Genomic DNA, 27,910 nt, shown 5'->3' on the forward strand with positions numbered 1-27,910 from the left:
TCAGAGCAAACGTTCCGCCACAGTCACAGCAGTAGTGAGTTTTTTAAAATGTGTTGCTGGGTTTGGAATGGTGTTTCTCCATTGGTGGGTTGGGATCCAATGGTAGGCTGCTGGTAAGTCCTAATTGGTCATTGCTTACGGCTGAGCTGTGGCTGGAGGCATTGTTTTGATTACCTAAAGGGTTACAGGGAATGCAGAGACCCTTTAGATGGGTTACAATGTCAAAAGGTTTGAGATCCACTGGCTTAGAGTCACTCTCTCTGTTCTCGACAGTCTGGAATAGGGGAAGAGTCAAGGACTGAAGTGTGTCCTCCTTATCACATTCACTTTTCACAAAGGAAGGAGTGAATATGAACTCTTTGACATCAGCTTCCAGCCGTTGAAGCTGCTCTTCCTCCTGACTGGTCCTGAGTTCCTCCTGTTCCTCTTTAATCTGTGTGGGCTCTGGGTCCTCCTGTCCCAGAGTAGTCCACTCCTGCTCACAGTGCTGCTGCTCTAGTGGGTGCCAGGCGCACTGCTTCGTGTCAAGATCGGCAATGCTGCTTGTTTTTTTTATGCTCAACAGTTTCCAATGTGTATCAAGAATGGTCCACCACCAAAAGGACATCTAACCAACTTGACACAACTGTGGGACGCATTGGCGTCAACATTAGCCAGCATCCCTGTGTAATGCAGGCTACACACATAGCCGTGCAAAAACAACTTACCACAAAACCCATTACAAAAACACCCCTCTATATAGGACCTTCAATCAAAGGCAACGAGGAACAGCTGCCTCCAATTGAAGGTCCATCCAATAACCCTAAACATAGAACTAAAAAGACTAGACCAGAACATAGAAATATACTAACATAGAACATAACCAAAAACCCCGGAACACTCTAAACAAACACCCCTCTATCTAAACACATAGCCCAACAAACCCCGAAACACTCTAAACAAATACCCCCTGCCACGTCCTGACCAAACTATAATAACAAATAACCCCTTTACTGGTCAGGACGTGACAGTACATAGGCGTACAGAGGCTCATTATCAGCAACCATCACTCCTGTGTTCCAATGGCACATTGTGTTAGCTAATCCAAGTTGATCATTTTAAAAGGCTAATTGATCATTAGAAAACCCTTTTGCAATTATGTTAGCACAGCTGAAAACTGCTGTCCTGATTAAAGAAGCAATAAAACTGGCCTTCTTTAGACTAGTTGAGTATCTGGAGCATTTGTGGGTTCGATTACAGGCTCAAAATGGCCAGAAACAAATAACTTTCTTCTGAAACTTGCCAGTCTATTCTTGTTCTGAGAAATGAAGGCTATTCCAATGCCAGAAATTGCCAAGAAACTGTAGATCTCATACAACACTGTGTACTACTCACAGAAGAGCGCAAACTGTCTCTAACCAAAATAGAAAGAGGAGTGGGAGGCCCCGGTGCACAACTGAGCAAATACTGAGGACAAGTACATTAGAGTGTCTAGGTTGAGAAACAGATGCCTCACAAGTCCGCAACTGGCAGCTTCATTAAATAGTACCCGCAAAACACTTCTCAACGTCAACAGTGAAGAGGTGACTCCGGGATGCTGGCCTTCTAGGCAGAGTTGCAAAGAAAAAGCCATATCCTCTTGGGGCTAGGGGGCAGTATTTTCATGTCTGGATGAAAAATGTACCCAATTTAAACTGGTTACTACTCTTGCCCAGGAAATAGAATATGCATATTATTAGTAGATTTGGATAGAAAACTCTCCGAAGTTTCTAAAACTGTTTGAATGGTGTCTGTGAGTATAACAGAACTCATATGGCAGGCAAAAACCTAAGAACATTTCAACCAGGAAGTGCAAGGTCTGAGAACTGTAGTTCTACTTTTGAATCCCTAGAGAAACTACAAATATTTAGGGGTCACGTTGCACTTCCTAAGGCTTCCATTGGCTGTCAAAAGCCCTCCAAAAGTTGTTTCATACGTATCCAGTAACCGGGCAGAATGTAGGAGCTCAGTTACTGAGTGGACTGCTGGAGGACAAAGAGATTGGAAATGCACGGTCACGTGAGCGCGCCTTTGCTTATTTTTCTTCTGAAATGAATACGCTATTGTCCGGTTGGAATATTATCGCTTTTCTACAAGAAAAATACCATTATGATTGATTTTAAACAGCGTTTGACATGCTTCTAAATACGGTAATGGAACATTTTGACTTTTCGTCTCTGGTTCCGCACTCGCGCATTATTCCTTTGGATAGTGCTCTGAACGCACGAACAAAACGGAGGTATTTGGACATGTATTTGGACATGGATTATTTGGAACAAAAACAACATTTCTTGTGGAAGTAGCAGTCCTGGGAGTGCATTCTGATGAAGATCAGCAAAGGTAATACAATATTTCTAATACTAATTCTGAGTTTAGTTTGCCCCGAACTTGGCGGGTGTCTGAATAGTCAGCCGTGATGGCTGAGCTATGTACTCAGAATATTGAAAAATGTGCTTTCGTCGAAAAGCTATTTTAAAATCTGACACAGCATTTGCATCCAGGAGTAGTCTATCTATAATTCTTAAAATAATTGTTATGTATTTTGTCAACGTTTATGATGAGTATCTCTGTAATATGTGTGCTCATTGTGCTCATTCACCGGTAGTTCTGGAGGCTAAACATTTTCAGATATTTTCTGAACATCACGCGCCAATGTAAAATGCTGTTTTTGGATATAAATATGAACTTTATCGAACAAAACATGCATGTATTGTGTAACATAATGTCCTAGGAGTGTCATCTGATGATCGTCAAAGGTTAGTGCTTCATTTAGCTGTGTTTTGGGTTTTATTGACATATATGCTTGCTTGGAAAATGGCTGTGTGATTATTTTTGTCTATGTACGCTCCTAACATAATCTAATGTTTTGCTTTCGCTGTAAAGCCTTTTTGAAATCGGACAATGTGGTTGGATTAACGAGAAGTTTATCTTTAAAATGCTGTAAAATAGTTGATTGTTTGAGAAATTGAAATTATTAGATTTTTGCTGTTTTGAATTTGCACCATGCTATCTTGTCAAGCAATCCCGTTAACGGGATCCTATCTCGAAAGGGTCACCAAGAGGATATCAGACTGGCCAATAAAAAGAAAAGATTAAGATGGGCAAAAGAACACAGACACTGGACAGAGGAACTCTGCCTAGAAGGCCAGCATCCCGGAGTCGCCTCTTCACTGTTGAGGTTGTGACTGGTGTTTGCGGGAACTATTTAATGAAGCTGCCAGTTGAGGACTTGTGAGGCGTCTGTTTCTCAAACTAGACACTCTAATGTGCTTGTCCTCTTGCTCAGAGGAAGGCCCTATAAATGGACATCCATTGTTGCTAAACTGTGTTCAGTCAAATTTAGAGTGCCACTCCGTTACCAGAAACTAATCAAAACAATTAAGTATTCTGCTATTAGAATTACAATAACAAATATTGCTCTTCAGTGAAGTTTTGCCAATTGAATGTTGGAAACCATTATCAAGGAAACATAGTTCAACGCTTTATGTAAATTGTGACATGTTTCTTGAACACCAGTGATTCTAATGACAAGAATAACTGTGTTACCTGGACATGACAAATCAATGAACTAATTAAACACTGTTATTGGCTAATATGCCTCTCAATTTCCAGTCAACCATGGCAAGGAAAAAGTCAATATGCAGTGTAGCTATACCGATGGCTAGCAGCTTTGACAATATTGAGTCAAGCAACAGCTTTACTGTTTCAGAAAATATGGTGTCACAGTGCTGGGGGGGGGGGGGGCAGAGTAGGCAGGTGGGCTTCCTATCTCCTGAAACCCTGATGATACACACTGGCAGAGATGACAACCAGCCGTATTTGTAAAGACATTCTCACCAAGGATGTACTCAGACCGGGAAGGCCAAAGGGGTCCTTCTCCCTCTCTCTCTCTCTCTCTCTCTCTCTCTCTCTCTCACTCACACACACACACACACAGTCACATAAAATATTTGAATGTCTTCGACCAGAATGATTGCAGTAGGTTATGTCCATCTACTCATCCCTTAAAATGTTGACAAATACAACTTGACACTTGCCATATATGCATAGCCATTGATGTGTTTAGAGAAGGTTGTAAATGGCTTCGGTTCTCTTTTGTTTTTGTAACGGGTTGCCAAACGTCCTATGGGAACTCCTTTACGCGATGTGATTGAGATGCTTAATATGAAAGATGTTTACAGTCACGCCACACCCGTACTGTACCCATGTGACCTGTCCCTATAAAAGGCAGTGTGGCGTGACATACTGTCTTTTCTTCACATGTACGTGTTTTACATTATGAGATTGCTATTAATCCCCCATGTCAGCAGTGTGAAAAACAGCTCCTAGCCTCAGATGAGCACACACTTTGCGTTCTTTGCTCGGGAGCTGAACATGCTCAAGCGGCTGCACAGGGTAGCAGCTCTTGCACTCACAAACCAAGAGCATTGAAATCTCGACTTGCGTGCTTTGGGGGCTGAGCCGCTGGATTCTCATCAGATGAGTTTATCACACAGATCAATGATCAATAAACTGCATCACTCATCATTGCCTGGGCACAAATCTCAACACTGAGATACGCAAAGAGATTAAGTCACTGGACAGTCATATAGCAACCATTGAGTCTGACCTCGAGCACATCCTGGACAGGTTTCCCTTGCCGGTACCAAACCCAACCCCTACAGTTCACGGTGCAGTTGAGAATGGTTTTGGCCCGTATGGACAAATCAATTGCTTCTGTCTGCTTCTCTCTGTCACAGTTCAGACCAAGAGCTGCCTAACAAACGATGCAGGCATCTGATCACTTCCTATTTTTTATTTATTTAAACAAATATATATATATATTTCACCTTTATTTAACCAGGTAGGCCAGTTGAGAACAAGTTCTCATTTACAACTGCGACCATGCAGCACACATGACAGCACTGCTTCAGCCAATAGGCTATGTTAGCAATTCAGCAATTCTATCATAAAGAGCTGCAGGAATGCCTCTCCACAATCTATTATGCTGAGTCCATGAAAGAACTGTCTACAGTTACAGACCTGCTCATCCAATGCCTTCATGGTTAGCTGATGGTTAGCGCAGTCAAACCTCCCTGATGAAGAGAAGGTTCCACTACTAGGTGTGCAAATATCACCTGACCAGACATTTGGCCAAGCAGCGGCCAACATCCAAGTGTCTAAGGAGGACAGAAAGCAAAGGTGGAGCTTCAGCGCCTCATTCCAAAGCCTAGAATGCATCAACCACCAAACCATTACACCCGATCCAGGGCCCCAACTGAGATGCCAAGAAGCCAGGTTTAGACTCACGCTGCACCTGCTCAGGAGTGGAGGAACAGACACACTCAGCCCTACCGAAGAGGTGGAGCGCAGCATCGCCAAAGAGGCAGAGGTGCACCATATGCAGGCCGCATACCCTCTGCACCACAGCACCACTACCTCGGTCCTGATGGGACCGACTCTCTAGCACAACACCGTTTTCTCGAGCACTACCTTTCCAGCTAGAAAAGGTCAATGGCAAACAAATGGGTGTTATGCACTCTAACACAAGGCTACACACTACAATTTTGTCATCGATCCCCACTTTTCAGGGGTGTCTTGAAAACAACAGGTTGTAACCCTGCTCAAAAGCAAACACTCTGCTCAGAAATCTCCTTTCTCCTGGAAAAGCATGCAATTGAAGTAGTAAAACCAGCGCAATCAAAACTGCTGGTTTTACTCAATCTACAGTACCAGTAAAAAGTTTGGACACACCTACTCATTTAAGGTTTTTCTTTATTTTGACTATTTTCTACATTGTAGAATAATAGTGAAAAAAAAGAAAAACTATGAAATAACACACATGGAATCATGTAGTAATCAAAAAAGTGTTAAACAAATCAAAATATATTTTAGATTTTAGATTCTTCAAAGTAGCCATCCTTTGCCTTGATGACAACTTTACACACTCTTGGCATTCTCTCAACCAGCTTCATGAGGTAGTCACCTGGAATGCTTTTCCAACAGTCCTGAAGAAGTTCCCACATATGCTGAGCACTTGTTGGCTGCTTTCCTTCACTCTGCGGTCCAACTCATCCCAAACCATCTCAATTGGGTTGAGGTCGGGGGATTGAAAAGCAGCATTCCCCAAGAGAGCATGGCTTTCACTTCAGCAGTGATAAATTCATGACCTTCTTTGAGGAAAAGATCATGATCATTAGAAAGCAAATTACGGACTCCTCTTTAAATCTGCGTATTCCTCCAAAGCTCAGTTGTCCTGAGTCTGCACAACTCTGCCAGGACCTAGGATCAAGGGAGACACTCAAGTTTTTTTAGTACTGTATCTCTTTACACATTGATGAAAATAATCATGGCCTCTAAACCTTCACGCTGCATGCTGAACCCTATTCCAACTAAACTACTGAAAGAGCTGCTTCCTGTGCTTGGCCCTCCTATGTTGAACATAATAAACGGCTCTCTATCCACCGGATGTGTACCAAACTCACTAAAAGTGGCAGTAATAAAGCCTCTTTTGAAAAAGCCAAACCTTGACCCAGAAAATATAAAAAACTATCGGCCTGTATCGAATCTCCCATTCCTCTCAAAAATGTTAGAAAAAGCTGTTGCACTGCAACTCACTGCCTTCCTGAAGACAAACAATGTATACGAAACGCTTCAGTCTGGTTTTAGACCCCATCATAGTACTGACACTGCACTTGTGAAGGTCGTAAATGACCTTTAAATGGCGTCACACCAAGGCTCTGCATCTATCCTCGTGCTCCTAGACCTTAGTGCTGCTTTTGATACCATCGATCACCACATTCTTTTGGAGAGATTGGAAACCCAAATTGGTCTACACGGACAAGTTCTGGCCTGGTTTAGATCTTATCTGTCGGAAAGATATCAGTTTGTCTCTGTGGATGGTTTGTCCTCTGACAAATCAACTGTACATTTTGGTGTTCCTCAAGGCTCCGTTTTAGGACCACTATTGTTTTCACTATATATTTTACCTCTTGGTGATGTCATTCGGAAACATAATGTTAAGTTTCACTGCTATGCGGACGACACACAGCTGTACATTTCGATGAAACATGGTGAAGCCCCAAAATTGCCCTCCCTAGAAGCCTATGTTTCAGACATAAGGAAGTGGATGGCTGCAAATGTTCTACTATTACAATCAGACAAAACAGAGATGCTAGCTCCAGGTCCCAAGAAACAAAGAGATCTTCTGTTGAATCTGACAATTAATCTTGATGGTTGTACAGTCGTCTCAAATAAAACTGTGAAGGACCTTGGCGTTACTCTGGACCCTGATCTCACTTTTGATGAACATATCAAGACTGTTTCAAGGACAGCTTTTTTCCATCTACGTAACATTGCAAAAATTAGAAACTTTCTGTCCAAAAGTTATGCAGAAAAATGTATCCATGCTTTTGTCACTTCTAGGTTAGACTACTGCAATGCTCTACTTTCCGGCTAAAGCACTAAATAAACTTCAGTTAGTGGTAAACACGGCTGCTAGAATCTTGACTAGAGCCAATATTTTTTATCATATTACTCCAGTGCTAGCCTCTCTATACTGGCTTCCTGTTAAGGCAAGGGCTGATTTCAAGGTTTTACTGCTAACCTATAAAGCATTACATGGGCTTGCTCCTACCTATCATTCCGATTTGGTCCTGCCGTACATACCTACACGTGCGCTACGGTCACAAGACGCAGGCCTCCTTACTGTCCCTAGAATTTCTAAGCAAACAACTGGAGGCAGGACTTTCTCCTATAGAGCTCCATTTTTTATGGAATGGTCTGCCTATCCATGTGAGAGACGCAGACTCTGTCTCAACCTTGAAGTCTTTATTGAAGACTCATCTCTTCAGGAAGTCCTATGATTGAGTGTAGTCTGGCCCAGGAGTGTGAAGATGAACGGAAAGGCACTGGAGCAACGAACTGCCCTTGCTGTCTGCCTGGCCAGTTCCCCTCTCTCCACTGGGATTCTCTGCCTCAAACCCTATTACGGGGGCTGAGTCACTGGCTTACTGGTGCTCTTCCATACCATCCATAGGAGGGGTGCATCACTTGAGTGGGTTGAGTCACTGATGTGATCTTCCTGTCCGGGTTGGCGCCGTACCTTGGCTTCGTGCCGTCGAGGAGATATTCGTGGGCTATACTCGGCCTTGTCTTAGGATAGTAAGTTGGTGGTTGGAGATATCCCTCTAGTGGTGTGGGGGCTGTGCTTTGGCAAAGTGGTTGGGGTTATATCCTGCCTGTTTGGCCTTGTCCGGGGGTATCGTCGGACGGGGCCACGGTGTCTCCCGACCCCTCCTGTCTCAGCCTCCAGTATTTATGCTGCAATAGTATATGTGTCAGGGGGCTAGGGTCAGTCTGTTATATCTGGAGTATTTCTCCTGTCTTATCCTGTGTCCTGTGCGAATTTAAGTATGCTCTCTCTAATTCTCTCTCTCTGTCTCTCTCTCTGTCTGTCTCTCTTTCTCTCGGAGGACCTGAGCCCTAGGACCATGCCTCAGGACTACCTGGCCTGATGACTCCTTGCTGTCCCCAGTCCACCTGGTCGTGCTGCTGCTCCAGTTTCAACTGTTCTGCCTGCGGCTATGGAACCCTGACCTGTTCACCGGACGTGCTACCTTGTCACAGACCTGCTGTTTTAAAGTTACTAGAGACAGCAGGTGTGGTAGAGATACTCTGAATGATCGACTATGAAAAGCCAACTGACATTTACTCCTGAGGTGCTGACCTGTTGCAGCCTCGATAACCACTGTGAATATTACTATCTGACCCTGCTGGTCATCTATGAACATTTGAACATCTTGACCATGCACTGTTATAATCTTCACCCGGCACAGCCAGAAGAGGACTGGCCACCCCTCATAGCCTGGTTCCTCTCTAGGTTTCTTCCTAGGTTCCGCCCTTTCAAGGGAGTTTTTCCTAGCCACCGTGCTTCTACACCTGAATTGCTTGCTGTTTGGGGTTTTAGGCTGGGTTTCTGTACAGCACTTTGTGACATCAGCTGATGTAAGAAGGGCTTTATAAATACATTTGATTGATTGATCCGCCTGGAAAATCTCCTGCAAGCCTGTCGTCGCCCTTCGGGTCTCTCCCAGGAACCTCCAGCGAGACTGATTCCATGGAGGTGGGCACGACGCACCTTCCCCCAGAGGAACGTCAACGCAGCTGTCAACAGGGTCTCTGCTCCTACTGCTGGGAGTCGGACAACCTCTGGAACACCTGTCCCAGAAGGAGAACCAGGCGAGGAAACAACATGCCCGAGGAGCGCTCTTGTACTTTCCCAGGTAGGAGTGGACGTGCCTTGCTCCTCTCTGTCCACCCAGCCCGTCCTTCTTCCTGTCACCTTCCCGGACTATCCTGGCCCCCCACCTAGTCCTGCCCTAGTGGACTAAGGTTCTGCAGGCAATTTCCTAGACCGGTCAGTGGCCTTATCATTACGCATTCCTTTAGGCCCTTTACAACCCCCTATCCCAGTCTATGCCCTAGACAACCGTCCCCTAGGAACAGGACTAGTGTGCCAGACCATGATTCCCATTTCCTTCACAGTTTCTCACAACCACCATGAACGCACTTTCCTCATCTTAGACTCTCCCGCACACCCCGTAGTTTTAGATTTCCCCTGGTTACAGTTGCATAACCCCAAGATATCGTGGACAGAGAGGAGGTTGTTGGGTTGGTTGCAGGCGTGTCAGGGGAGGTGTCTCTCTGTGTCTATCTGTGCCACCTCTGTGGAAAGTCCTGATCAGGCCACCAACGTCCCTATTCCAGTGGAATACCGGGACCTACAGGTGGCTTTTTTGAAGACTCGTGCCATGTGCCTGACCCCTCATTGCCCATGGGACTGCACTTTCAACCTACTGCCTGGTTCTACCCTCCCGCGGGGGCACATCTACCCTCTCTCGCATGCAGAGACCGAAGCCATGGAAGTCTACGTCCAGGAGGCGCTGCCCAAGGATTCCTCCGTCCGTCCACCACTCCGGCCTCCTCCAGCTTCTTTTTCATGAAGAAGAAGGATGGAGGTCTCCAGCCTGTATCGATTACCGGACACTGAATAAGGCAACTGTTAAATTCAGTTATCCCCTGCCTCTCACACCCACTGTGATCGAACAGATGCACGGTGCTCAGTACTTTACCAAATTGGATTTACGCAGTGCCTAGAACCTCGTGTGCATCAGAAAGGGGGATGAATGGAAGACCGCCTTCAGCACCAGCACCGGGCACTACGAATACAGAGTAATGCCCTACGGCCTGACAAATGCATCCTCTGTGTTTCAATCCTTCATTAATGAGGTATTTCGAGACATGTTGGGTTGCTCTGTAGTGGTGTACATAGACGACATCTTGGTATACTCCACTACTGGCGAGCAACATGACTCTCATGTATGGTCTGTGTAGAAGTGAAGGTGGACGCCTCCGAGGTTGGAGTAGGAGCTGTTCTCTCCCAACACACTGGATCGCCGCCTAAACCCCATCCATGTGCCTTCTACTCACGGAAGCTGTCTCCCGCGGAGTGGAATTATGACGTGGGGATCATGAATTGCTGGCCGACAAAAAGGCGCTGAAGGGCCTCCCGGGTGTCGCAGTGGTCTAGCTAGCTGTGCCACCAGAGATTCTGGGTTCGAGCCCAGGCTCTGCCGCAGCCAGCCGCGACCGGGAGGCCCATGGGGCGGCGCACAATTGGCCCAGTGTCGTCCAGTTTAGGGAGGGTTTGACCGGCAGGGATATCCTTGTCTCCTCGCGCACTAGCGACTCCTGTGGCGGGCCGGGCGCAGTGCACGCTGACCAGGTCGCTAGGTGTACGGTGTTTCCTCCGACACATTGGTGCGGCTGGCTTCCGGGTCGGATGTGTGTTGTGTCAAGAAGCAGTGCGGCTTGGATGGGTTGTGTTTCGGAGGACGCATGGCTCTCAACCTTCGCCTCTCCCGAGTCCGTACGGGAGTTGCAGCGATGAGACAAGACAGTAGACACTAGCAATTGGATACCACGAAATTGGGGCGAAAAAAGGGGTAAAATAATAATACAATATTAAAAAATAATAAAAAGAAGGTGCTGAAAACATGGCGGCACTGGCTGAAGGGTGCTCAACACCCATTCCTTGTTTGGACTGCCCACCTGAACCTAGAGCAGCAAAGAGGCTGAACACGTGTCAGTCCAGGTGGCCCTATTCTTCGCCAGGTTTGACTTTACCCTCTCCTACCGACTGGCATCTAACAACGTCAAGGCCGATGCGTTGTCCCGGGTGCATGACACAGAGGATCAGAGGGAGAAAGTGACACCCATTATTCCCTTGTCCCGGAGGACATCGTGTCTGACCGTGGTCCTCAGTTCACCTCCTGTGTCTGGAAGGCCTTCATGGAACGACTGGGGGTGACTTTCAGTCTCACCTCCTGGTACCATCCCCAATCAAATAGGCAGGCGGAAAGGGTAAATCAGGAACTGGGTAGGTACCTTCGTAGTTACTGTCAGGACCGGCCAGGGGAGTGCCTTGGGCAGAATATGGACAAAACTCCCTCCGCCACTCCTCCACTAACCTCAAACCCATTCAGTGTGTTCTAGGCTATCACCTTGCCCTGGCACCCTGGTACCAGAGTCAGATCGAGGCTCCTGCGGTGGACGATTGGTTCCGGCACCCCAAGGAGGTATGGAACACAGCGCACACCTGTCTCCAGCGTGTCGTCCTCCGGCAGAAGGCGCAGGCTGATCGTCACCGCAGTGTGGCCCCTGTCTTTCCCCACGGTGACAGGGTCTGGCTTTCTACGAAGGACCTGTCCCTCCACCTGCCCCGCCGGAAGCTGAGCCCACAGTTTGTGGGGCCATTCAAAGTCCTGCGGAGAGTCAATGAGGTGACGTACAGATTACAGCTGCTGGACCCCACGTTGCACATCCACCTCACTTGGACGTCGAGGGGGCCCCAGCCTACTCCGTCCACAGCCTGTTGGACTCAAACTTTATTACATAGAATGTTTCAATTATTTCTTTTGATGCCTCATCACACATCCATTACATTCTGAAACCCACAGCATGAATGATCCAGAGTTGCTTTGCTTTCCTAAGAGCATTGTATCTAGAGTTGAAGCATTGCCTTCACCAGGCATGCATCCAGGCAAAAAGGCCACAAATACTGCACCACCTGTTGTGGTCCTGACTCCTGTAATTTATCTACTGTCCTTTTATTGATGGAGCTTTGACATCAAACGTTTACAGTCCACACTGGTCAAATGCAGTCAACAGTGGGCACAAGCCCAGCACACAATGCCACATACTTTATAAGCCCTATAAAGAAAATAAATAAACAAGGTATGCAAGCCACTCTGGATATGGAATGCCTGTCATCTAACAACAATGACTGTTTATGAAGCGGAACATTCCAGCTTTCACTAAGGAAGTAAGATTATAAGATCAAAGATACAGGTGATACAAAACCTGCCTCTTTTATTACTATTTATAGACAGACATATTCAGAGATAGTATAGTACACTGTAATGATCAAGACAAATCATGTAAGGGTATTGAGACATGTCTATGAAAAAAATGTCTATGAAAGCTATCGATGGCCATTGAAGTGTGTTCAATTAGACCATTTTATGGTAGGTTAATAGCAGTGACTTTTGTCATCTCATTTTATGCCCGACAGACCTGATCCAGCAGCATTTATATATCGTGGCTAATCCCAGGCGGAGGAAGGTCACAGTGTTGTGGCCAGACTTCGGAAGGATCAAATTGATGTGGAAGAGACCCTTTAATCCCAGTTGGCCAGCAACACATTCCAGACATACTGACAGAGGCCATTTCCCTTCTCCTGAGGTCCCTCCCTCCAGTCTCCCTGTTTGGAAATGATAATATGACTTTATGGATTTTACCTCTATTGCTACAATCTATAGTCTACATCAGACTATATAGGCTATACATGTATGTCTTCCAGATTAACAAAGACAGAAGCAAGTATAGCATAACTGTTAAAACAATGCACAATCCAGAAGCAGTACAGAAATTCTTAAATAAAAGCATTTATTTAATTTTAAAAACAATAACATAGTACCACACACATTGTTTCCTCTGGAGAAATGTCTGGCATTTCCGCCCCAACACTTTCCCTGGTTGCCACTACTCTTGCTCGACTAAAAATGTCATCACAATTTTTTAAGTCACTCCCAAAAAATGTATTTTGAGGTAGGGTTGCGTTTTACCCCAAATTACCCTACAATTGACCCGTGTTGGATTTAGCTCCAATCTTCCCTATGCACTAACAGCAAATTGCAGAGCAGTAACATTGTCACATCCTGACCATAGAGAGCTCGTATTTTTCTATGGTAGAGTAGGTCAGGGCGTGACTGGGGGGTTTTGTCTAGTTAAAATTTTCTATGTTGTGTTCTAGTTTCTTTTTTCTATGTTGGGGTTTTCGTATGATTCCCAATTAGAGGCAGCTGGTCATCGTTGTCTCTAATTGGGGATCATATTTAAGTAGTTGTTTTTCTCACTCGTGTTTGTGCGAGATTATTTTCAGTTAGTGCATGTTGCACCTCTTCGTCACGGTTTGTTGTTTTGTTTATAGTTTATTGTATGTCTTGCATAGTTTCACATTAAAATAAAAGATGTGGAACGATACCCACGCTGTGCTTTGGTCTCCTTCCTATGACAAACATGCTTAACCATGAAGCTGCTAAAAACTCTGGGCTTAAAATGGTACAGGTCACACATATGTAGGAGTTATAATAATGCTCTTGTGGATGTACAGGCCCGGCAAGGAGACACTCTATAGGAATACATTGACACTCTGACTCCTCAGGGGAGGGCCGCAGCCTGACAAAGGCTGACAGAGAGTAGGTACCATCGTTGTTTTTATGGTGACTGTAGTAAGTGATATTCTCCAGCTACTCAGGCCGTTGACCACTACTGGTCTCCTTGAATAGGTCAATCTCCATGTCCTGGGGGTAAAACCGCTCTGTGGTCAAGAATACACGGGGAGGCTCTGAGGGTGAAACACAAAAGACGGGCAATATTATGGAGAGGTTAGTGAGGTATCATTTAATAGTGTCTGTCGTGGGATTATGTGAAGTTGTGAACCTTTACGTATACTTCTGCAAGTAAAGTATTGTACTCTTTTGTACAGCTCGATTTATGATTGACAAATCATTTCAAATCACTTCCTGATTTGACTGAATTGAAAACTGAATTTACCCCAACACAGTGAGCTACCCCCCTCACACCCCCAGAGGTCCCACCCATGACATGCAGGGCAATGTCCAGGCTACCACTGAGTAGGGGTACATGGATGGAACACACCTACGTCCCCTCAGTGCTCACACTGGTAACGGGCACAGTCAGGGAGGCGTCACCCCTGGCAATGCCCTTTACTGCCACCCCGCTGCCCTCTGTCTGCCCTGAGCTGCTGGAGTAGCTGGACAGATTGGTTTGGTCCCCGCCGTGCCTCTGTAGATACCACTCCACTGTGAGGTGAGGGGCCTTGTGGTCCACGGCAAACTGACAGTGCAGGATCGGCTCCTTCTGCAGGCCCACCTGCACTGATGGAGAGCGGGTCATAAGCACCATAACAGCTACACAGAGACAGGGGCTACAGGAAGAGTGTGGGGAAGGTAAGGGCAATGGGGGGGAGGTACACAGACAGATCTTAGGTTGGACCACTGGCAGACATAACTATATCAAATGAGACACCCATAGTATGAGTAGGGCCAGAAGTTGTTCATGACCACAAACTGACCAGGAAAAACTGGGCCATAATTCTGTGTACCAGTAGACACATGAGTGCACTGTAAGAATACGTTACATTACAGTATGTGTGCCGGTATTTGTACGAAAGCCCACAATACAAACTAAATCTATTGGTCTGCACCATACCTGAAGTGCATAGCTTTTCTTTAACTCCGATGGTGTGCCAGATGTGGAAGTCTGGCTGGTAGGTGAACATGGTCGTGGCGGGGGGTGACTGAGGAAGGAGGTGATGGTGAAGAGACTTGCATTGTGCCACAGTGTGCAAGTGAACCAGATGTCGTGCTCCTTTCCTGCCAGGCTGGGTCAACGCACACGGCTCATCCTTTTGCTATACCTGTGGATTTCACACTGCAGCCGATGAACCGGACCATCCACAAACGTCCTCATATCCATCTTAGATGTTGAGTGAGACACACATCTAGCTTGAAATTCCGAACCACCACCAGTGCAAGATGAGATTTAAAGCTGCAATATGTAACTTGTTGGGCGACCTGACCAAATGCATATAGAAATATGAGTTATAGATCTGTCAATCTTATTGAAAGCAATAAAAAGGGGTAGATCTGTTTTATGCATGCTATTTCTATGCTTCCCGTTAAGGTTATTTTTGCTTCTTTTACTTTCGGTTTTGTACACCAGCTTCAAACAGTTGAAAATACTATATTTTTGGTTAATGAAAATATATTTCACAGCAGTTTAGATGGTACATTATTCTCTACACTATACATTGTTTGTTTTGTCACAAACTGAAATTAGGCAAAATATTAGCATTTTAGCAACAGGAAATGCCAGAGTGATTTCTGCATATTGCACCTTTAACTTGTAGATATTTTTTGATTGAAAACCCAGAGCCATATAATCATATTAATGGCTCTGGGTAAACCCTAATGCAAAAAAATAAAAAACAGTGTGATAGGTAGGTAAACCCAATTCATGAAAAGAAAACTGGGTAAACTGAGTTTACCCTCCATTACAAAACTCTGTCTCCTGAGTTGCCAAACTGCACCACAGCATCTCTGTAGATGCCTTTAGTTTCAATGTGTCCCTCAGCATTTGTCCATACATTCTCATCCATCAGTTGACAGGGCAGCCATTGCACCTGTAGGAATCCCAGCAAGCCTGGACATAAGGGTGTGAAAACAGACAGAGATGAATGTTAGCCTTAATGGTGAAAAAAATAAAAATAATAATAATAACAGAAAATATGTAAATAATTTACCTGCATCTGGAGTTAAACAGAGGAGTGAAGAGTTTCATGTTTCAGAAATGTCAGATATCACTTCTCTCTCATTTTAACTGAAACAAGTTCAACTTGTTTTATAAGTTGAAGAAGAACCTTCACTTTACTTTCTATGATCACACTTTTGTGATTGTGCAGATTGGCTGTAAAAAGTTGTGTGTGTCAACTGTAGGGGTGCCCATGTTGCTGGGGATCGGAAGTGTCTGGTGCGAGAGAGGTAGGTTAGGTGACCAGTCAGAGTAGTGCAGAAGGTGTCATATGCTGAGGTAGTGAGGAAAGCAGAGGAGGATGGGTCAAGGGTGAGGGATCCTGAGAGGATCCCTGTGAGTAGTAGATCTGTTCCAGCATAGAGGGATAGGCTAATGAGTGATATATGCTTCAGTAAGGCTGGCTTCTTAGTGTTCAGAGCAATGGTTATCAACTGTACTGCAGAAATGGAACTTAAATCACAGAAAATAGATGTTGTGGTGGCAGCTGCAGAGAAGTACTTGGGTGTATGAGATTTGACTTCAAAAGAGTTCCTGGCTGTGTTGAGTGGTGGTGCCCCATCTCCTCAGGCCGTTGGCATGGTGCAGGAGAAGATATTGTCAAAGTAGTGGAACGAGGTAGTGTGTTTTTGATGAGTGTAGGGTTAGATGGAAGGGTGTTTTTTTTATTTCCCCTTTTCCCATTTTGTATCATAAAGTATAATGGGTTTATACTATAGTCCAGTTGGGGGCGGTAATGCAACAAATTGGATGCCAACCTCCGTTAAATCCCACCTAAGAAGAATAAGGTGTTTTCTGATGACGACACACTGTGCGACAACGAAAAAGCTACATGTGGAATGGCCAGACTGACAGGGAACATTTTGGCAATTTTGTTAGGTTCTTAGATGGTACTTTCCGATTAAAAACAATAGTTAGCTAATGTGTGTGTGAAGTATTATATGCATGAGGTTGGTAAGCTTTACTTTCCCGTAGTACGTGCGTATATTTGAACACTAGCTAGCTAGTAGTTACAACCAGGCAGCATAGTCTAAGACACTCGGCATTCAGTTTACAACAGAAGAAAAAATACACGTCAAATGTCCAGCGACACTGTCCAAGATTTGACACCGTACCGGGAGAACAATGTTACCACTGAAAATAAGGATGCACATATCGGTAATAACGGAGGAACAGAGATTCTCTCAAAAAACCAGAGGAAGAAGCTTCTGAGGCATCAGAAATGGGAGGAGGAAAGGAACCTTCGCAAGTAAGTAACGTTAGCTAGTTTTCCTGGAAACCCGACGTTGAATTGCATTGAAGTCTACATCGGGCAGAAATGTGCTTTTGAATCAGAAAAGTTTACTCTCACGACCTCTACAAGCCAGAATCTTTAATACAATTAAATTGTTACTTACCGGTTGTCTGTGCGGTTGATGCTTTTGCAATGTGAGACAATATATCCACAGGAAAGTACAATTAAATCAACTTTTCAAAGGTTTCTATGTCCGGAAGCTTGCGTACAAGATTAAAATACAAATGCATGCACGCCACGCATTTATACCTCAGAGATGCATACTTGCTGAGCTCCTGCACATGTTTACATGGTTCTGCTCATGCTTCAGTAGATAGAAATCTGAATTCACTGCCAGCGCTTTGATAAAGTGATTTATTTATACTTTCCTGTGTATATATTGTCCCACATTCCTACTGTCAAAAGGACCAATAGTTGTAACAACTGGTAGAGTATGTTTTAAATTTCATTTAATTCAACATACTGGCTTGTAGAGGTTGAGAGAGGAAACTTTATTGATCCTAACACTCATTTGTGCCGACGTAGAATTCAATGCAATTCAACATCGGGTTTCCAGGCAAGTAGCTAGTTAACTAGCTAGGTATACTGTGTTTTACATTAGTGATGTTTTACATTTAAACTGCCCCCTGTATTCACTTAGGCTACTTCTTAGTGATTATGGGCATACTGGGCAATAATTAACTCAACGGTATGACATCATCATACTACTTCCTGCTTACAAACAACAACAACAACATAATTCAAATCTACCAAGATTGCCACTATTGACTTATGGCAAGTTGTAACTTGAAGAATGCCCACATGACAAATTGTAACGATGTTGATATCCTGAAGCAGAAAGCACCATTTTGTGTATGATGATCATGTCGTGTATTGCCTTACCTTTTTAAAGTTCCCTTTGACTAACTTTGTATATGGTGTGTGCTTCACAGGCAGAAGCGGAAGGAGAAGAGGCAGAAGAGGAGCCTTGAGAGGAAGACCCAGGGGGAGGAGGGAGGGGAGTTTGTGGCTGGCCGGAAGCGTTTGAGGAAAGAGGTGAAGCCCAGCAGCCCCCTGAGACTGGTGATAGACTGCAGCTTCGACAACCTCATGATGTTTAAGGTAGCTAGACTGTCAGGGCACCCGTGGTCAGTAGGGCACAACGTTGTGGAATGTTCAGATGTAAATATATTGTGCAGAACAAACATTCATCTCAGACATGTAGAGTAACGAATCACAGCAGTTCTATTCATGGCATTTCTATCTGACTGCAACGTTCCATGTACATAGAAGATGGCACAGTGTTGAATCCTGTGTTTCATGCTTTATGTATTGTTTCCCCTGTGAAGGATGTTAGGAAGCTCCATAAGCAAATCCAGAGATGCTATGCAGTGAACAGGCGAGCGGTGCACCCTGTTCAGGTGAGTCTACCTGCCCCACAGGACCCCTTGCATCATCATCATCCGTTGCAGAATCATCCATCAACCACCACTGAACTCAAGTGATTCAAGACTCATTCATCTTAGTGCTGTATTTTCTCTCTTTTCATCTCCCAGTTTTTTCTAACCAGCCTTGGTGGACAGCTGAAGCAAAACATGGATAAGACCGATGAAGGATGGGTTAACTGGAAGGTGAGTGTACCCTGTCTGTTAGTTTGGATACGCACTGCCAATGCATGTTGAAATTACTAATGGAAATAGTTAGGGGGGTGTTTTTCAGAGATGCACTGCGCATGTTGCACTGCGCATGTTACACTGTGTTTGAGAAGATAGGAAATGACTTGAGGGGTATGCATACATATGGGGAGTAATGTCTCATGGGGGTTTCCATATTTAAAGCTCTGGTGAAAGGTAGGCAAGACTTTTGTCTGGTGGAACAAGTGGTGCAGCGGTCTAAGCCACTGCATCTCAATGCTAGTGGCGTCACTACAGACCCTGGTTCGATTCCAGGTTGTATCACAACCGGCTGTGATTGGGAGTCCCATAGGGTGGCACACAATTGGCCCAGAGTTGTCCGGGTTAGGGTTTGGCCGGGGTAGGCCGTCATTGTAAATAAATAAGAATTTGTTCTTAACTGACTTGCCTAGTTTAAAAAAAAAGGTTAAATAAAATAAAAAATAGATTTTTGGAGCTGGGTGCAATTGGATACATTCACAAGTCAACACCTCTCCCAAACATTTGCCAACACTTTCCATCAGATGCCAACCATATTACCCATTAAATACCCCACTACTTAGGGATGCAATCTGAGTGGTTTAAGACGGCTGTAAGTGAAGAAGGAAGAGTAATATGTCGTTAGGCCTTGGGTGTTATGAAGGTTAGGAGGTGGCAACTTACATTAACACCTGGTACCTTTTTGTTTGTGTGTGTGTGTGTCCGTCCTGGGCAGGATATAACGGTGAAAGAAGAGGCGTACCACGAGGTGGTGGCCAAGGAGCAGCTGGTGTACCTGACCTCTGACTCTCCCAACGTTCTGACGGAGCTGGACGATACCAAGGCCTACGTCATCGGAGGCCTGGTGGATCACAACCACCACAAGGTCAGGACTACAGAATGACCTAGAACATTTAGAAGATTAATATATGGTCTTATAAGTATTTTTTTTAACTCAACATGTTGTGTATGTTAAGCTGCAAGTCAAGACAACCAATTCCAAATCGACCCCCTACCCCTAGACACTTCACCTAGATCTGAGCCATTGAAATGGGAGCCCTCGTCAGGTCCCATTTATGTCAGTCGTTGGTGAGCGTTATGTTTGACCTTTTACCTTGTCCTGTAGGGTATCACCTTTGAGCGGGCTCAGGAGCTGGGGATCGACCACGCACAGCTCCCACTGAACAGCTTCGTCAAAATGAACAGCCGCAAAGTGCTGGCGGTCAACCACGGTGAGGAACTATCCTAATGATTTACACCTCAAGATAAGAAACCACCTCCATTTACCGTAGCCTGTTCATGTAGCGTGTAGCATTGACAGACTTATGAAATTTGAATAAAAACATGAGTGGTATGTGATAAAGGTTTTTAATATTCAATTCTTAATGTATAACTGTGTTTGTGTGTGCATGTTCCCTGCCACAGTGTTTGAGATCATGCTGGTGTACTTGGAGAAGAGGGACTGGCAGGAGGCCTTCTTCACCGTCCTGCCTCTAAGGAAAGGGGCCATTCCCTTGGGCCAAGAGGGAACAGCGACGGAAGAGAATGAGGAAGAGGAGGATTCTGACAGAGACTCAGACACAGCAGAGACAGTCATACAGAACACCACGAACACACAGGACCAACAGGAGAAAGGACAGGGAGGACAGGAGACACTGCAGTTGAAAGAGGCTCCCAAAGAGCAGACTGCAGCATAGCCCCAAATGCTACCATGTTCTTCTGGGTCTTAATATGAATTGTTATCTGTTGCAAAATGGTTGATTTAGTGAATTGCGGGTTTGAGTTATTTTTGATTGCAAAATTATAGTAATTTTTAGTCAGTGTTATGTTATCAGATTTCTATTGATTTATGCTTTTTTATGGAAAATATTTGACTTGGAGTGCATATATTAAGTGAACAAGTCACACATTTGCAGATCTATGTTATACCTTTTGACCTGTTATTAGTGCTTTGTAGCAAGTCTAATGCTTTTCATTAAATTAAAAAAACATGTTGACTTACACAGACTGTATTACTGGTATAAATTGGGTCTCTGTAGGAAAAATAACCTACATACATCTATGTGCAATTAAAGTTGCCTGGTATATTTAGCACTGGAGCACTAAATGTAATGGGTAATTCTGCAGGAGAATCACTGCACTGCACATTTGGACCTACTGCCTCTTGTGGCCAAGGAAAGATGATACACCTAAAATAATCTGGTTGAAACCGTAAACGCCATGGAAACGCATGACGCTGACCTGCGCTGCTTCTGCTTGCTAAATATACATGGCTTGATAAACTACATTAGCAGCTAGCTAACATCAAAAGAATAGAAAAACAATGAAAGTGGTAGTTTAATTACAGCTCAGGGTGGTAAGAACGTTTTGTTAATTCAACTAGCTAGCTAACGTACCTGCTTCCCAGTAGTTTACTTTTGTGAAGAGCGTCGTTCACAGTGTTGTATTTAACGTTATCTACCCGGAAACTAGCCCATTCAACTAGCACTTCCATTTATCACTAATGCCTTCGGTTCTCTTGAGCAACCTGGAAAATAAAATAAACTGTCTCTGTTGCAACACAAGCATATCTAGCAAGTTTGTACGTTTTCATGCAGGATATGCATAACAATAATGACATTGGCGATATACGGTACGTGTGGGATCCATCCACAGTGTTGGATTTTACCGGACTTCATCGTTTTGATTTGCAGTAATTGTGTAGCCTTGAGTACTGTACTGACACTACTGCCTCTGCCGTGAGGCCAGGGCTTTTATGGCACAGATGGCCATCATCATTGGAGAGTTACGGTATAAGCCCCAATTTGGTTGGATCTTCCTTTTCAATTGCTACATTATCAATGGGGAACATACATCCTAACTGTTTGCAAAGCTGATGGCATGACACCATAACCAGTTATTAAATATAATGATGCATTTCAGGTATCATGCCCTGGTGTGCATTTGCCAGCCAAGGATGACATCTACCTCAGTGGGTGCTTCATGAGCCAATACCACAAGTTGGAGTGTCTCCCCTGTCTTCCCACTCCTGTTTCAAGAGAAGATGAGATTTGAGAAGGTGGCTCAATGTGACACGTCTCCTGATTATTCTAAACCAAGGGTGGCCAACCAACTCTTCTGGAGAGCTATCAGGTGTGCATGCTTTTGTTCCAGCCAAGCTCTTGCACAGTAGATACTAGAATACACAGCTGTTCATCAGCAGACTTGATTTGCCTACTCCGGTGGGTTTGAGCAGGGCTGGAACAAAAGCCTGTATACCTTGTAGCTCTCTTGGATGCCAGGAGGTTTGGCGCCATGCAGTTGTCCCATACACTGGTAACAGAGAAATCCTAGAATGTGTATGAACAAGATTTTCTAAATGAGATTTGTTCAGTTTCTCTTCCCATTCAGGTGTTCCACTATGCTGTTGGCCCAGGAGATGTTGCAGAGGTGCTGGAGAGTAAGTTCTATTTTCTATACCTGTGCCTGTAGACAAGCCTATTTGATACCTTTTGCTACTACGATGTTAGATATTGTATGCTCATATTCAACTGCTATTTGTTAGCTTATTTTTCCCTAGGTGAAACCGTCAACGTTGAATTGGTACAGTTGATTCCTCCAGGTGCTGTAATTTGTCTTCTAAATGTTAAGAAGTGACTTTGGTCCAACAATCGGCTAAGTGTTTAACATGATGGCAACGTGGTAGCCTAATAGACAATAAGCAAGTTGATCATACGCCATTTACAAGCAACTTACAGTGAGTGCAAACACTTCAGTATACTCTATGACCCCAGCGAGAATTGAACCCATGGCCCTTGCATTGTGAGCGCCATATTCCTACCGACTGACCCACACAGGACCACAATGATTGACCACTGTATGCTTTGCTGCAGTGGGGAAGGCCCTGGCCTGCTTTGAGGAGGACACCAGAAGCTTCCTATTCCCAGAACCCAAACTGCTTCCTTTCTTCTCTGGATTGGTCAGAAATGTTCTCATGACATGGTCCATTAGCCTCCCTGTAATTAGGAGCTTTTTACATCACAGAGCTTACACCATCACCATGGAGATGTAGGCTATAGTCCTGCTACAGTGAGATGTGTAAGACAAGGATGTTTCACTGGACACTAATTGATAGGTCACAGTAGGAAGATACAGAGACAGCGTACATGTACTGAAAGGACACAATTTATGTTGACGCATTAAGCTGCTCTTCTAACTAGTGGATCGGGCCACTATCCATTCAAGTCATCCACTCTTTCATCTTCCCTAGGGTATTGCTCCAAGGTTAGAGTTCTCCACCAAAACAACATCAGCGAGTGCTCTGTGAATGCCAAGGTCAACAACACCCATCTCAGTTCTCCAACGGTAATGTTTTCACTACACCATCGGCACTTCTATCACTCTCTGTAGACTTTATTGTCCCCTACCCTAGCACGAGGTGTCTCTGGTCCAAGGTAGGAGCTGTCTGCCTATGTGCAGAATATCATTTTAACCACTTATTCCCATTGGACCAAGGACCAAGATTGAAAACACTGAGCACAGAGGAGGCTGGTGGGACGAGCTGTAGGAGGACAGGGTCATTGTAATGGCTGGAATAAATGAGATGGAGTCAAACATGTGGCTTCCATAATAGTTTGCTCTTTTCTTGTCTTCGTTCATTTGTTCACAGAGGACGGTGGTGCCAAAGGAACACACTAAAAGGTCCCGAAATGGGTATTGAGGAGGAGATTGGGACAGTGCCCGATGGGCACCAGCAATGCCCAGATTGTGCTCCCTCTCCCCCGTATAAAGCCAGCCAGATGGACGGTTGTCATGGAAACATGGGTCGACTGGCACAGCTCAGTTTGGGTTCAAGCTGGGATATAGATGAGGAGTTTTGACCTTGCCGTGTTAGTATATTTAACTTCTAGTGGTGTGAGTTGTCATGGTGACAAATGAAAGTATGACTTCTGCTATGTCATACCAGCGAGCCAGCGACAAGCCAGTGGGCTCAAGTGATAGTTGTATTGATGTGTGTTCATGTTATTTTATTTGGTTTGTGTGCGCTTGTGGGTGGGTGTGCGCACATGCAGTTATGTGTTTGTGTGTGCGTGTGGCATTACAGCCAGCAGGTGGCAGAGAATAGCTCACTGTTATTTGTAGAGATGAGGAATATTCCCAGATGTGTCTTTTATCCACGGCCCTGCTCAGTCATGTAGCAATGATTTCCTGTACTGGGCATAACATGCTTTTATTGAGATGATGACATTGTTGATAAAGGAAATAGGACATTGAACTCAACTAATAAGGTAAGATTAGATAGTACTTTATCAATCCCCTAAAGGTGAATTTTGATTGCACAAGCCAATACATACTACAACAACAATAATTAGACAATAACAACAAAGGACATGGAGACAGTAAAAGCAGCACATCATCAATTCATGTAAAAGACTAGTGTCTACTTTTGGACACCAGTTCCAAATAAAACAAAACCCTTCATTCCGTTTGGCAAATGATAGGGTTATTTCAGGCTTTGGACTCCCAACTCAATCAATTTGGTTCATGCCTGTCATTTTATGTATACCCCTTCAAGTGACGTGTTACCTCACTTTATTGTTTTAGACTTTATTGTGTTTTTTGCTGTGTTCTCCTGTCCCTAGAAGAGGGACCCTTGGCTCGGTACTGGCAACTCCCCCACACCTCATCTCTTCCCTGTCATGGCCAGACACACCCTGACCAACGGCTCCTCTCCTCGTCTCCCACGGTCCCCGTCCTCTGACACAGACAATCTCCTGGACTACCCCCCCAGGTCCAAGCCAGCAATGTTCCCTGGCTAACACCCCTACACCCACACCCATCCCTTCCATGCTTTGGCGCTCCTACACGAAAAGCTTGAGCCAAAATGGGTATGTCTAGCCTATTTGACTTAACTTGACGTAAGCCCTTGACTCCTATAAGGAGCCATTGACAAAGGTCCTCCATGTCACTTGGTTCGGGGCAAGTTTTTACCAGGAGGCACCAGTTGAGGCCTGGCCTGACCCTGTCCTGATTCTTATTTCGATTTCTATGGACAGGTTACGCCCAAGTTCCCAGGGCACATGGGAGGAGGTACATCGCCGCGTCCGAGGACTCCCTATCACCCCAAGAGCAGTGCACAGACTCTCCCATGTGAGTAACACACACACACCACTATCATCTGCAGTGGGTGGATGGGAATGCATAACAGTAATCACAACAGCAATTGACCCCAAATGTACCCTGACAAGATTGTAACTTCAATTGACCCAGTTACGTTCTCAACAGCTGAAACCTTTAGAGGCTACTTTTTTCTGTCAGCTTCATTGAGCTTGCCTGGCGCAATGGAACCAATAGCATAGTTGTAAACCGGCAAACCCCGCCCATCTGGCACGCCGGGCAGGCTAGAACAAACATATAGCCTAGGATTTGAACCCAGGTCTGCAGTCATGCCTGATCCCTACACTTTGTTATAAAGCCAATGTTTTGACAATGTCATAACTTGCCTCATCCTCTGGTCACATCACACTCATTTAATTAAAAGTATTAGCAATTAGCCACCGTAGAGTTTGGTATGGATGGGAGGATACACCAGATAGAATTGATCATGGGGGGACCTTGAACTCCAGCAGAAAGACAAACATCCCCCCTCACCCTTTCATTTTCTCTCCTCTTTCCCTTTATCTGTCTCTGTCCTCTGTCTCTGTCTCTGTCTCTTCTTTCTCTTTGGCTGTTGTGTTTTTCTACAAAGATTGACAATGACATAGGTGTTAGCAAGATTGACAATGACATAGTTGTTAGCAAGATTGACAATGACATAGTTGTTAGCAAGATTGACAATGACATAGGTGTTGGCAAGATTGACAGTGACAAGTGTTGGCAAGATATCACAAACAGATATGGGATTAAGCTAGTGATGTGGTGTGAACCCAGTGCTGATGTGTTGGTGACCACTGCCTTATGATATATGTAATGTATTGTCATAAACAGTAACATTTTAATGATACCATTCTCCTACAGTAGGAACTCACTTGGTGAAGTCCACAGGACTGAAAATGAACAAATTCAACAACCATGTCTCTGTCACTAACAAATACAGTCATGGGTGGAACTCTGCTTCCAATTCTGAAGTCTTTATAAACGCTTACATAAGTGCATGTGGCAATAAAGACTTGTAAATATTATTGTAATGTCCTTAACCCAACACTGAGTGACCTTGTCAAGAGATGCAGATGTCTTGGTGTAATGTCCCGTGTGGCTCAGTTGGTAGAGCATGGTGTTTGCAACGCCAGGTTTGTGGGTTCGATTCCCACGGGCGACCAGTACGGAGAAAAAATTTATGAAATGTATGCAGTTGCTCTGGATAAGAGTGTCTGCTAAATGACTAAAAATGTAAATGTAAAAATGTAATGGTTAAATAAATGAGGTGTTATTGCATAACACCATTGGTGCAAACTACATACACTTCCTAGTGTTAAAAATACTATATGAGGTGTTATTGCATAACACTGAAATTGTTCATTCACTAACACTTACAAAGTGTAATAGCGTCAGCACTAAGCACAATGTTAATTTAACACTCAAAAGTGTGGACCTGTATAGACACTGGCCCAGTGTCAAATTGAATGCTGTCGGTGTTGATTTAACACTGGATAATTTGCTGTATAGGGTAGGCTTTTATGATAATTGAATGATTTGAGTGCCCAAATTATGGCACATGTAGATTGTTGCTGGCCCTGCCATCAACTGATTTCTGCCTACGCAACTGCAGCTAAGGTCACTTTTCGTGAATGTTGAAGCATTTTTGTAATAAAAAAAAAGAACATAAAAAGCTTCATAATTCATAAAGGTCATGTTAACTGACTGATATTATCTCATAGAACAAAACGTATAAGATCTCCTAAGCCTGTGTTAACCTCAGACCTTATTTTCTGCGTTCATCCCAAAACCTTATTCTTTCCACATTCATTTTCCCGATTAGGAATGGCTGAACGAATCAGAGGTAACTCATTTCTGTTATTTAGGACTACAAGCTGGCGAGCGCTATAGCCGTCGAGGTGACTATATACACTGACCGGCTGCTTCAGGAACATTGGGATCTGGCTCTATTCCATCACCATACCTTTGTAGTGGGGCATTATTATTTGATATATGCATGTTATATTTACATCACGTGTGACTCTGAATAAGACTAAGCAGTTATCCCATTAAATGAACTATCTGACTCCATAGGATAAATAGCAATATGTAAGAACACTATAGTTGAGTTACAGTAATCGGCAATCAAGAAATGTCTCAGAAATGGAATTCTAAATACAAGTGTATTTCATTTATTTGTTAAATTAATGGATTCACATACAAGGCATAAAGATTAAGTTACAAAGCATTAACAAGCATTACAAGGCATTATTCCAAGCATATAGATCCTAAGGTTAACTTACAAGACATGAACAAAGAAATGCCTACTAGGCAAGACACCTAGAAGCCTAGGAAATGAGAATTGATCATACAACCTTCCTCCATGGACGGGATACAGGATAAGAGAGAGAACAAAGGCATTTCATTCAATTTAGAACATCTGAAGGTGTAACCTAGCCTATAATCTTTGAGAATTCACAATCAACAAAACAAAAGCTAGATAATCAGGCTCCCGTTCATTTTGCTATAACGTCTGAGCATAAGAACCTGGGTTGGGGAGTAACTGATTACAAAAAACTTTTACTGTTGTCAGTTACGTTACCAGCAAAAATATTGTAATCAGATTACAGATACTTTTGAAAAACTACATGATTACTTTTAAATTCAGAAAGGATGTTTGCCAAACAGTAATTATGACACTTCTCTGTTTTCTCAATGACATTCAATGCAGCATTGAAAAAAGGTGCAAGTTTAAGTTTGTTCCACCTGAGCGAGTCTGAACACAAGCCAAAGACCACTTTGATGACACACCAAATGTGTTTGATGGATGTTTGTCTTCTAATGCCTCTTAAAGAGAACGTAATCTAAAAGTACCTGAAAGTAATCAGATTATGTTACTGAGTTTGGGTAATCCAAA

The 27,910-nt window shown here is 44.1% G+C and overlaps 1 protein-coding gene and 1 pseudogene across 1 annotated transcript; one reads left to right on the plus strand and one right to left on the minus strand.

The window, feature by feature from the left end:
- Window positions 1-11,549: 11,549 nt before the first annotated feature.
- On the minus strand, window positions 11,550-15,171 carry LOC115194935 (uncharacterized; annotated as a pseudogene).
- Window positions 15,172-16,759: 1,588 nt separating this feature from the next.
- Window positions 16,760-20,882, plus strand: trmt10a (tRNA methyltransferase 10A). Its single transcript, XM_029753738.1, has 7 exons — window positions 16,760-17,203; window positions 18,181-18,349; window positions 18,577-18,648; window positions 18,784-18,858; window positions 19,616-19,765; window positions 20,006-20,111; window positions 20,305-20,882. The coding sequence occupies exons 1-7, from the start codon at window positions 17,034-17,036 to the stop codon at window positions 20,574-20,576; spliced, it is 1,014 nt and encodes a 337-aa protein (XP_029609598.1). The 5' UTR covers window positions 16,760-17,033; the 3' UTR covers window positions 20,577-20,882.
- Window positions 20,883-27,910: the final 7,028 nt, after the last annotated feature.

This window comes from Salmo trutta, chromosome 5 (genome assembly GCF_901001165.1).
Source record: "Salmo trutta chromosome 5, fSalTru1.1, whole genome shotgun sequence".
Classification (NCBI taxonomy): domain Eukaryota; kingdom Metazoa; phylum Chordata; class Actinopteri; order Salmoniformes; family Salmonidae; genus Salmo; species Salmo trutta.